This window comes from Meriones unguiculatus, chromosome 21, assembly GCF_030254825.1.
Source record: "Meriones unguiculatus strain TT.TT164.6M chromosome 21, Bangor_MerUng_6.1, whole genome shotgun sequence".
Classification (NCBI taxonomy): Eukaryota; Metazoa; Chordata; class Mammalia; order Rodentia; family Muridae; genus Meriones; species Meriones unguiculatus.
The window spans coordinates 52,444,443-52,456,989 of NC_083368.1; the positions used below are offsets into that span (position 1 = coordinate 52,444,443).

At 39.5% G+C, this 12,547-nt stretch overlaps 1 protein-coding gene across 2 annotated transcripts in view; it reads right to left on the bottom strand.

The window, feature by feature from the left end:
• Window positions 1–1,764: 1,764 nt before the first annotated feature.
• Window positions 1,765–12,547, bottom strand: part of Wasl (WASP like actin nucleation promoting factor) — a 49,808-nt gene continuing 39,025 nt past the window's right edge. For both annotated transcript variants that reach the window (XM_021638770.2, XM_060373963.1), the window contains exons 9-11: window positions 7,474–7,991; window positions 6,569–6,677; window positions 1,765–4,260 (exon numbers count right to left, since the gene is read on the bottom strand). In XM_021638770.2, the coding sequence (XP_021494445.1) occupies window positions 4,199–4,260; window positions 6,569–6,677; window positions 7,474–7,991 (689 nt within the window). In that variant the 3' untranslated portion in view covers window positions 1,765–4,198. The remainder of the gene's footprint in view (window positions 4,261–6,568; window positions 6,678–7,473; window positions 7,992–12,547) is intronic.

The following is a 12,547-nucleotide window of genomic DNA, read 5'->3' on the forward strand; positions in this document are numbered from 1 at the left end:
TCGCTGCCCCAAACCAAAAGCCTACTATACCAATGGGTTACCTCTTTTTGAGTTGCTGGCTAATGGGTTCCACAGACCTCCAAACACTATCAGCTTTGTTTCCCAGCAGACACTTTGCATAATAATCCCTTTCACGCCACCTGTTTCTTTCAGCCTGACAAATACAAGCTGTTTTACTTCTCCGTTTTTTCTCCGATAAACCTGAAGTGCATGCAGTCAAAGCAGACCGTCCCCTTTCTCAGTAAAACTAGGACATTGGGTTTAAATGTCCACGTTGTTCCTGGGCTCCTTGGAAGAACTCCCAGTCTTTGACAGTACCTCTGCTGATTAAAAATTATTCAGGTACTCACTTTGCAAACTATTTTTCTTGCAGGTAAGTTGTGTAAGAGTTTATAGAATACTTACGTCTAAGTAAAAACACTGTCTATTAATGACTACAAAGAAACTAATGAAATAATTTAGATGTACAATCAAAAGCTCAACTTCATTTCAACCCCTAAGTCTCTTGCAATGACTGTCTGGGCAAGGCATGCTGAGTGTCGTCACTGGGCCAGAGACTACCATGTGTTCCAGGCAAAGGCTGACTCCTTCAGCTTTTCCGGGCAGAGACGGGCACAGGTGCTGGTGGCTTCTATCAACACTCAGCAGATAAGGTGAAATTTGTAGCCACAAACCTCTACAAATCCAGAGCATTCATACCATCTTTTCTGTAATGAGCTGCGACCGTACCTTTCTCTGACTTCTCAAATTTTTTAAGTTTTATGTGTCTACTTTGCTATGTGTGTTTGTGCACCACACAGGAGGCAGGTGCCCGAGGCGGCCAGGGGTTTGTTGGATCCTCTAGAGCTGAAGTTACGGACGGCAGCAAGCCTTCATGTGGGTGCTGGGAACTGAACCCTGGGGCCTGTCAGAGCCAGTGCTCTAAATCTCTGCCACCTCTCCAGCTCTGAGCAATTTCTTTTTTTATGAGTCTGAGTTAAAAGACAAGAGAAAATGGGAGAAAGATGGTATAGAGTGGAGATGCGTGCCAAGCAATGTAAGATGTTTCAACTTTTCTGTAAAGGATTTCCAGTTGGACTGTTCAAGATGTGTATACTTGTCCTTCAGGAGTTCAATCTTCATCTAGATAAGCAAAACAGAACAGGGTAATTCTAAGGCATGATGCTCCTGTGACTTTTTTAAATAAACAGTTTAATACATTAAGTGTTCACATTTGTGTAACAAAAAATGTTCACAGAACAAAGCTCTTGAAAAGCGTTCTGCCGCATCCTGCACTCTGGATTCCAGACCCAGCTTCAACTTAAGACTCCCAGTTGGGCCAGTGTCAGTGGAACAGAGCACCGTTACTATCAACAACTAGCTTCCGGTTTAAACGGGCATCACCTCTACCTACTACTGTCTATTTAATGTCCCACACGAACCATGTTCGGTACTTATTAAAACTCCTACTGACTCTAGCATCACTCCAGTCTGGAAGACTTCAATGTTTCTGGTTTGAAAGTCCCAGCAATCTGAGCCTGCACTGTTAATGTTCCACACAGAAGCTCTGCACCACACAGGCTTCACAGTAGGCACTGAGCAGCCGACAGGAAACACTACAGAATTCTTTTACTCACCCTGTTTACTTCATGGCATACGCTGCCTCTCAGGGCACGCAGGGATACCTCAACCATTACCCAGCACTGTTGTGCACGCTTGGCTTAGACTCAACAGTTAAAATTTTAAACTTGTTTTAATGTCTTAATAAACAAATAAGACACACAGTTTTACACTCTTTGGGTCAAATTAATTTTATTATGCTCCTTGATGAATTGCCACCAGTGCAACATCTTATTTACTACACATTTCAAAAAAATTCACATACTAAGCAGAATTTCAGTTGATAAATGGAACTGAATGATTGAAAATCTTTATGAATTTCATAATACAATATGTGGCTAGCTGAAATTGTCTATCACATAGCATTTAGATATAAAAGGCCTCATGCTAGTTTGTTAAACGCAAAGGCTACCAGACAAGCGCGTAGCTGGATATACCCACGAGGCTTCCAGATGCTGCACAGGAAGAGCGCCACCCACAGTGCAAGATGGTGGAGGGCTGAGACATACGACTGATACCTTACTCTTACTCAGTAGAATGGATTTAGTCTTCATGCCTGGACTGAATCCCGCAGCTCCTGTAATTTAGACTTCACACAAAAATAAAAAGCAAAACAACAAAAAGAACCCTTTTCTGTATGAAAAAGAATAAACTCAATTACCTTTGGCAAATAATACAGCCCCCGTGTACATCCAACTCAACTGAGAATCTTCCTAGATAAGCTCCCAGTCAAACATCAAATGGCCAAAAGGTAAGGGACATCAGAATTGGCATTATCTCAAAAACATTTTTAGGAATTAAAAATATTTTTGTAATGTGAAAAAGAAAAATACAAAAGCCCAATGTTATTTATTTAAAATAATTACTATTTACACAAACTCCTAATTTTATGGGTAGTTGTTCAGCCTCATCCACACCAGTCTCACCGGAGCTCGAGCCACATGAAAATGACAGTAAAGCAGAGAAAGGTTCCTAGCAGCAGAGCGAACTTTTTATAGGAAACACAAAATTGAGAATCTTTCCAATGTGCTTTAATTACTCTTGCAAGGAGGGCAACATTCTTTGAATAACTTAACTATCTTACTAGACCATTTAACTGCTTTCAGCGACTAACCCTTTTAAATTATTCCTGACAATAACTAGATGCATGGTCATTAGAGTTTATGTGATAAACTGGTTAAAATTCAAACCATGTCTTGCAGGTCCAGCCTGTCAAGATCACATCAATACTAGATTTGGTCGGTATACTTCTAGATAGCATAATTTTTAGTTGGATACTGTGACTATAATGAATATACTTGAAGCTACATTCTGCATACAACTCAATGTGAGAAAAATATGTCTGTATTTAGATCAGAGAATCGTCTACCTAAAATTTATTTAAAGTAGGTAGGTAAGATAATTATCACTGTAAATGTGAACTGGTCACCTTTAGGCAGATTAGTGAATTGTAAAGAGGCAAGGAAACCCTAATTTTAACATACCACGTGTAACAACTGTTCAGGCTGTAAAGGCTTATTTAAAAAAAAGTCTATCATATCAATTATGTATTTTAAGAAATATGCAATTGGGACCATCTTGAGAAAAATATAACTCTACACCTGAAATTTGACAAAAACCTTGAGAAACCATCAAAGTAAAAACATACAGTATATGCAAGATTTAGCATTCGTGTATACTTTTGCCAAAAAAAAAAATCTGACTTTTACAATTGGTATTTGTGAATACAATAACTGCAAAATACAAAGGTAACTGCATTCCATTTTATCCTTGTTCTGATATCACTCTGAGCCAAATACGGGCAGGACAACAATCGTTTAGGATGTATGGAACTACATCCAAAAATGTTAAACTATTTTGAGGACTGATTCCAAGTGTTGAATTCCTTGCTAAAAAGAGCCTGTCACATTTGTCACAGCATTAAGGTAACCTTGGTCATGTACAGGTATGTGAGGGTTCATCAGGGTTCCTGCCTGCAGAGGCCTCTGCTTACCTACAGCAGGTAACACTGCTGCTGTTCTTTGCATTAGTATGTCTGTAGTGATGTTAAGCAAAACATATTACTACTATTGAAAACCTGCATTAGTGTAGTGGTGTCTAGAGAATTGTGCAATGTATCCGCTTCAACATTCATGTGTGGCATCATATTCAAAAGGAAGGGGCTAAAGAAACTAAAGTTTACATCACTTGAAAAAGAATGTAGTGCTATACTAAATTTTATTAAGAAAATTTAGGTACAGAAAAAGTAGGGTATGAAAATAGTGTTCTCCTTCTGGCATTCTAACTAAATTACATTAAGGTTTGTGTCAGTCTCACACATAGTTAAACTCCCTTGCTGATGGAATGAAAATATTCACAAATCACGTGAGCGTCCTGCTGTAAACTTGCACACAGTAACAGGGAGTAGCTTTTTATAAGATCATAACAAACCTTTACAGATTAAATGAGGTATTGCACAGATTAATTTAAAAAAAAAAGCAAAAAAAAGGCAACAAAAATATACAGCAAATTGGTAGAACATTTACATGATAATTTTACAGATCAATAGACAGAAAGTAGTGTTTAGTATTTCACCTTAAAAATATATATAATATATAGATCAGTCTTCCCACTCATCATCATCCTCAAAATCTTCTTCTTCATCATCATCTTCATCTTCATCTGAAAATTAACCCAAAACCAAGAGTTAAGCACACATGAATAAAATGGCCTAATTTTCGAGTCACTTCTCCAGCTAGCTAACTCCTGAACGATACATTTAATTCTAAAATTTACTTACTACGATAGTTTAAAATTAATCCAATAAAATCATTCTACAGTCTATGAATGGTGAAAAAGATGAGACCAGGAGATCCAAGATTTAGATTTTAGCCCCTCAGTACCTACGTGAAAAAGATCTCGGTCAGTCTGAAACTGGGGTTTCTGAACTTAGGGTTCACATGCTAAGCACAACCACTTTCATATTGTTTACACAAATTTGCAAAGCAGAACTTAAGTTTTTTCTCTTCTCACAATTTGCTTTTCTCCCTTGACTCTAGCTGCCCTGTCTTAATGACATCATCATTCTTTCAGGTGAGCAGGCATGAGTCATTTATGATTTATGTTTCCTCTTCCTCCATCAAGTCTCCGCCTTTCGACTACAGTGCACACCTACTGTCAGGTTTTGCCTCAATGCTGTTCTCCAGTAGAGTCACCTTAGGCAGAAGGACGGATACTCAAACTCTACATTTGAAATGTCACCTTCCTCTTAAAGGTCTCCGAAGCTGCCTACTGCTGCCCAGGAGCACTCTGTGCTCCCTCGGAACCACCACATGACTTGCTCAGCCCTTCTGCTCTCCTAAGTCTTCCTATTCTCTGTGTTTCCACTCACCATCTCTAGCACAATCATTTGCAGTTCCGTCCCTCTCTCTCTCTAAACTTTTCCTACACATTCTAGCATCTGAAGTAGCTCTTTCCTCTTTCTGGCTGTCCCATCACCCAACCAGAAAGCACCTCATGAAAGACGCTTTTCCTGACCATTCTGTGTAACCCTACTCCTGAATCAGTAACTGTCTATTCCATTTCCCTTTCCTCATAATTCTACTACCTCAATTTCTTAGACTGAATTTAGTAGGAATTTATATCTTCATACTAGAATACAAGCTCCACAAAGGCTAAAAATTAGTTTGTTATGTATCAGAGGATCCTGAACAGCACAGAAGTTCTGTTTAGCGGTGGTCAGTCATTACTCTCTGAATGAATTCAGGATTTGATGTCATCCAATTCTACAAGCTCAGGTCCACATTCTATCAGTTTCTCCATACCTATACCTCACAAAATCTAAGAAGGCTAAGTTTATAAGTGACATTAGTGAATACTTATATTTAAAACAACAAAGAACCAGAAAGTACCCAGCATATTACACTAAATATATAGACCAGATAAACGCACAGAGTATCTTCTCTTCCTCTGTATGACAGCGATCCTATAAGGAACTATTTCGTTATTAGTATCAGAATCTGAAAAGTAACAGAAGGGAGAGAAAAGCAAAAGAAATCTAATCCCCTCTCTTTAATATTCCAATTTTTTGTTTGTAAAACAAGGTTTTTCTGGGTAGCACCGGCTGTCCTTGAACTCAGAGATCTGCCGACTTCTGCCTCCCCAGTGTTAGGATTAACACCAGCATACCACTCAGCATTCCAAGTTTTAAATTAAGGTCTTTTGATCTAGTATTAACTGATTTTTGTGCAGGATGAATGCACTCTTGCGCAAGCGGATATTCAGTTTTGCCAGCGCCTTTCCGCAACAGGCTGTCCTTTTTCAAGTGTGTACTTTCTGTCCATCACTGTGTTTATCTCTGAATTCCTCTATTTTTCCTATTGGTCTGGGTGTCTATTTTTGTACCAGTGCACACTATCTTTGCTACTACAGCTCTCATTAACAGAATAAGCAATCTCATCATGCTTTGTTTAGAGTCCACTTGTCAAAGATTCTATTAGCCTTCCTTCCCTTCCCTTCCCTTCCCTTCCCTTCCCTTCCCTTCCCTTCCCTTCCCTTCCCTTCCCTTCCCTTCCCTCTTTTCGAAAACAGGGTTTCCCTGTGTAGTCTTGGTTAGCCTGAACTAGCTTTGTAGATCATGCTGGCCTCAAACGCAGAGATCTATCTGCCTCCACAGGCTCTGGGACTAAAGGCATGTGCTACCATGTCCAGCTGATTCCATTAGCATTTCCCAATATGGGAAATTCATTGTTTTTTATCCAGTTTTTCTTCTACATGTTTGGCTATGGTGTCCTGATTCCTATAAAATTTTAGTCAGATCAGCCACTGAGTAAACAATATGATTAAATATGCTGTAAAGCTCATTAACAGTGAGCTGCTCAATTAGCAGACAAAATGGTAACACAGAAAATTATAGAAATAAACAGAAACTGCAGAGCTTCAGCTATCATATAAAAGCATTCCCACTGTTATTTAGATCATTCGAAAATACCTGAGGAATGAATGGCTTTGCTCCTTTTCTGCATCACTTCCATGAGTGCACCCACAATTCCTGATGTGGGTGCGGGTGTTGGTGGTGTGGACTCTTGGCCATCAGACACCTCGGAGGAGAAAATTATCAAGTTCAATTACAAATCCTTGGCAGAGAATCTCTGTGGCTGTGGAGATGGCTCAGAGGGCAGAGTACTTGCCATGTAAGCATTAGGACCTGAGCTCTGAGCCCACATACTGCAAGGTGAGATAGCCTATCTGTAACTGAAGAGCAAGGTGGAGTGTTTTTAACCTTTAGAAGATGATAAAATGATCTTATTTTCTCTAAGTCAGAGAATCCAAACTTACACACCATCACTGCTGTAAATTCTAAGAGTTGGAATTTCTTTCAATTGTCTGAGCACTCTTTTTATTATTTTTAATTTCAAAATATAAAACTTTAGTGTTTAAGAGTATGCTTTCATTTTCAGAGTTACTTGCTTGGACTTACCATGATTACTGCAACTGCTTCTAAGCAGGGCTACTTTAAATTCCCCTTAGTTTTAGTAGGTTCTTTAAAGTATCTTTTATTTAAAGTATGCAACAATTAACTGCAAACATACTGTAAGAATCCACCCATGTGAAATTTAGAATAGACAGAAATACCATGTTGCAAGCAGATCAGTGACTGCTGAGAGGAAGTGTAAGATAACTTTCTATGGTGACAGATATTTTATATTTTGATGTTAAGTATGGATTACACACCTACAGATATTCACCCAAAATGTGTATATTTCATTGTACAAAGCCATTTACAAACTTATAAAAAGTTAAAGAATAAGCTTCTAAGGTAGACACCTTATAATGAGTTATGGTAGAAGCCCACAATACTGAAAACGTTCAAAATTAAAAGGACGCTTTACTTACAGATTTCAGCTGAATGCCCTGTCGTATCTGGTCTAAGAGCGCATCCCTTCCGGAGCAGGACACCGGCCGACTATTCTGCTCCACTTTTTTTAGCTGAGCACCCTCTCTAATTTGATCCAAAAGAGCTGCTTTGTTGCCTGAAGGAGCTGGAACTTGATGGTCACTATCAGAAGGGAGGCCAGGGGGAGGTGGAGGGCCTGGTGGAGGCGGAGGTGGAGGAGGAGGCGGCGGCGCTGTGGACCCTGCCACAGCCAGAGGTGGAGGTGGTGGTGGGCCTGAAGGTGCTGAAGAGGGCAGCGCTGGCGGTGGGGGAGGGTACATCCTGTTTGGAGGGGGTGGAGGAACAACAACACCAGGCCTGGAAGGAGGTGGCGGTGGAGGTGCAGCAGTGGGAGCTCTTGAAGGTGGTGGGGGAGGAGCCCCTCTTCCACGGGCAGGTGGGGGAGGAGGGCCTGAGCTATGAGGAGGGGGAGGAGGAGGGGGAGGTCCTCCCCTTGAGGGTGGAGGAGGTGGTGGTGCTGAAACAAGAGCAGAGAAAAAAATAAAAGCATAAACACATTAATAAAGCAATTTACTTTAACACATACAAACTCAGTACAAAACAAAGAGCAAAGCTCTGCAATCTATTTTACAAATAGCTGAGCACAGGTGCTATCTTCCAATTTTATTTGGAAACAAATATTGAGCTTAAAAATCACCTTTCTGAAGCCTGGCACCATGGTGCATGCCTGTAATTCCAGCACTTGGGGAGGCAAAGGCAGGTGGATCTGAGTTTACAAAGCGATTCCAGGAGATGCAGGGCTACACAGAGAAACCCTGTCTAAAAAAAATAAAATAAATAAAAATATATAAAAAAATCACCTTCCTGCTGTCAATAAACAATACCATCTAGTTATGAGGATAAGAAAAACATGGCTGGACAGACAGCTCAGGAGGAATAAATAAGCTCTGTGCTTGCTCTTGCAGAGGATCCCAGCTGAGTCCCCAGCACCCACATTGGGCAGCTCGCACTGCCTGGAATTCCAGAGGTTCTGATCTTCCTCTGGGCTCTGTCGGTATGCGCACACACACACAGTTGTGCATGGCCTGCACATGATATGCAATTACACAAAGGATAAAAGCAGAATCAGAGCTCGCTGGCAAAACTCTGCCTAACATGCCCTGGGGTTGATTACCAGCACCCAAAATATTTAGAAAAATACACTTTTTCACTTTATGTAACAATGTAATTAAACACTGCCTGTAAGCATTATCTTATATTTTGACTGTAATTACATTTTGATAGTATCTGAGTGACTTCCCTTTATAATTAAATACATCTAGATTTTGTATAAAATAAACTTAGATACAAATTTTATAGTGTGGCAAGATTTATTAAAATTAACATTAATTAGAGTTAAACCTAAACATAAAACTTTCTCTTTCAAATGTAAAGTTTCATTATCTACTTTACATGTCCTTCTACTTTGTAATACAGTGTTTTACATCACCAAAAACTGCTTAGCAGTTCTAGACATGGTATCAAGAGAGGATGGTTGTTTGGTTAAATGTTCAATTACTTATTTAGAACTGAACTGATTATTAATAAGATTTTTTTATGAACTACAAAATCACACTGAAGTTATTAATACAAACTTAGCACTACCGCAGTAGTCACACTTCTACTCTAAGTCTCATTAAGTGAAGATGTAAGACATATTAAGAAAAATATTCAAAAGTACACTGATATCAGAATATACTGGGAAATAGCAAATTCTTTAAGGAGTAAATCTTGTATTTCTGGAGACTGATTTTTACCAAAGACATAAGCAAATCCATGTAACATTAAGTCCTACATCATTTCTCCATTTGTTTAAAGACTGATCAGAAAAAAGCTGACTTTTAGGGACTGCAGAACCATACCTAGATACTTAGCTATGTGAAGTATACAGAGAACTGAGTAACACTATTCAAGCCACTGTTACGAGCATCTGCCTGGTACAAGAGGAAAGGAGCTCTCACACTACTGACACCTCTATTATTTTTAAATATGTATTTATTTTGTTTCATCTACATTAAGCGTTCCGCCTGCGTGTATGTTGTACACCATGAGCGCCCATGGAAGCCAGAACTAGAGTTACAGCTGTAAGGTGCCATGAGGGTGCTGGGAATCAAACCCGCATCCTCTGTGTTCCTGCCTGCGAGTGTTCTTGCCTGCGAGGTCTGACAGCAAACTTCACTGCTTTTTTTTTTAATAATGTATTTCCAATCCTTACTTTGTACTGTCTTTATTCTATTGAACACAGAAACACACCACACCACAGGGACAGAGGTGAAAGAATTAGCAGAGAAGAGTAAAGACAGTTGTCACACTGCTAGGACAGTTGGACCAAGATGCTAGGCAACAGTGTGAGAAACTTTAAGAGTCACCACAAACACCACAAGGAAATGGCAATTGTTATTTTTCAATTTTTTTTAAAGTAAGGAAGAGGAAAACATGAATGTTACAAAAATAGATACTTTCAATACAGATCCAATATACAATACATATATAAATACCCTTGATTAATCGACAAGAACGTGGAATCTCACAGGAGGGAAAAAATCCTTGTGATAATGCACAGAAAAAGGCTGACACATTTGACAATTATTATTCCAGGCCAGGTGGTGGTGGTGCATGTCTTTAATCCCAGCACTCCTGAGAGAGAGGCAGGCAGATCTTTATGAGTTTGGCCAGCCTGGTCTACAGAGCAAGTTCCAGGACAGCCAAGACTACACAGAGAAACCCTGTCTCAAAAAAACAAAAACAAAACAAAACAAAACCAACACCCAACAAACAAACAAAAATCTTTTTGGTCAAAACATTAGTTGTTGAAGGCTGGACGTAAGAAGTCTAGCTACTCTAAAATCAACACAGCAAATCATGCAAAATTCAGAGCACTGGTTCAAATGCTGTTCTACATACATACCGCTCCACTGTGGTGGACCTGAAGAACAGATTGTTACAGGTTAACCTACAAGCTACAGAGATATGATGGAAACCACACATTTGCCTTTATAAATCTGATCCCATGATTTTATAAAATAAATGACTTAAGATTTAATTCAAGCAGTCTAAGACAAATTTCATTAACTTCTCTGTTAACTTACATGTGTTCTCTCTAGAAAAAAATGTCAATTAGAAAAAAACAAGACGTTAATTTATCTTTTTGCTCTTAATTAAAAAAAAATATATATATATATCTGGGCTGGAGAGATGGCTCACTGCTAAGAGCATTAACTGCTCTCCGAGGAGCCCTGCTTAGCTCCTAACCCATGATGGACTGGTTCTCAGGGATCCAATGTCCTCTTCTGGCTTCTGCAAGCACTGCACCAGGCATAACCGACCCCCAAAGAGAAGCACATAATATTCAATCCCCATAAACAAACCCATAATTACAAACAAAATCTTCTTTTTAAAAAACATCTTCTTTACCTCGCCCCTCCCCAAGGGAGAAGCAGCCTTGCTAGGCCACAGAGGAGGACATTGCAGCCAGTCCTGAAGATATCTAATAAGCTAGGGTCAGAAGGAAGGGGAGGAGGATCTCCCTGAAGTGGACTTGGAAAGGGGCAGGGAGGAGATGAGAGAGGGAGGGTGGGACTGTGAGGAAATGAGGGAGGGGGCTACAGCTGGGATACAAAGTAAATAACCTGTGATTAATATTAAAAAAAATCTTATATAAAACCATCTTTTGATATATAATAGGTTCCACACTGAAAAGGTTTCGTTCTTGAAATATTATTTTTTTAAATCTTGACATTTGGTGCCAACTTTCAAAGTCTGTGACTTTGTTTTTAGGGTAACTCAATTTGAGGAAACGCCTTGCCCAACTGTCTTTAAGATAGCTATAGCAAAGTTAAAAAAAAAAGTTCCATTAGTATGATCCACTTTTCTTTAGGCACAAAAAACAACTTGCACACTTACTAACAGAGCTGAACAGCCCGGAGCACCAGTGGCAAGGCAGAGACATCCTCAAGACCTTCCTGTACCTGGACATAGCAGTAAACATTGTCCAGCTTGTAAAATGACACTGTAGCACTATGTTTTAAAATCTACACTATTTCAAGTATAATTTGTCTGCTAGTAAGATAAATTAGCGCCATGCTAGTTTCTATTGAGCTAGCTGTGTAGACAGCAGCATTATGACCTGTTTGCTTCCACCTTAGACTCTGAGACTTTACTATGAACATTTTCAATCAAAGATCAAGTGAGAGTCAGCAGTTAAAAGCAGACAAGAGTAAGCTAAATACCTGTTTTCAAATGATAGATTCAAGCCTTGAACTGGAGCTTTACTTCAGCTACACTAGTGTGAGCAGAGTAGGGAAACTGGGTTCCAAATGCAGACAGTGCAAAGTGCTGACTGTGACTGCCAAGGTTACCAATCCGCTTTGCCCCCGACTGTCCTAAGTGTTGGGAAGCAACCAAATCACAAAGCTCTATAAACTACCCACATCAAGGTTGCCAAGAGAAAGTATTACACTCTAGCAAAAAGAATTTTTATTTCAAAAATGAAAGATTTTACATAATTTTATTTATATTCTGGAAACGTTTTTATTACAGATTATATGGTGCCTTTTATACCAATAATAATGTTAAGTTTTTGCCTGTTTCTTAACATTTTATTTATTTATTCATTTTATATGTGAGCACTCTTTCTGCGTATGTGCCTGCATGTCAGAAGAGGGCGTCAGATTCAGTATAGATGGTTGTTGTGAGCCACCGTGTGGTTGCTGGGAACTGAACTCAGGACCTCTGGAGGAGCAGGCGGTACTGAGCCACCTCTCCAGCCCCTCATCTCTTTGTTTTAAAGAGGGCCTCACTATGTAGTTAGCTATGTATCCTTGAACTCCATGGAGACTACTCACAGCAATCTGCTGGCTCTGCCTCCCGAGTGCTAGGATTACAGGCCAACCTATCACACCTTACTCAAGGCTTTTGTTAATACCAAAATAACATAAGATGTAGTGACAATGGGTCAAATTTGCCATCCATAAATTTAAACATTCTGTTCAAGGAGGAGTGCATAGTTGTCCACCACAAAGCTAATCTTAGAAA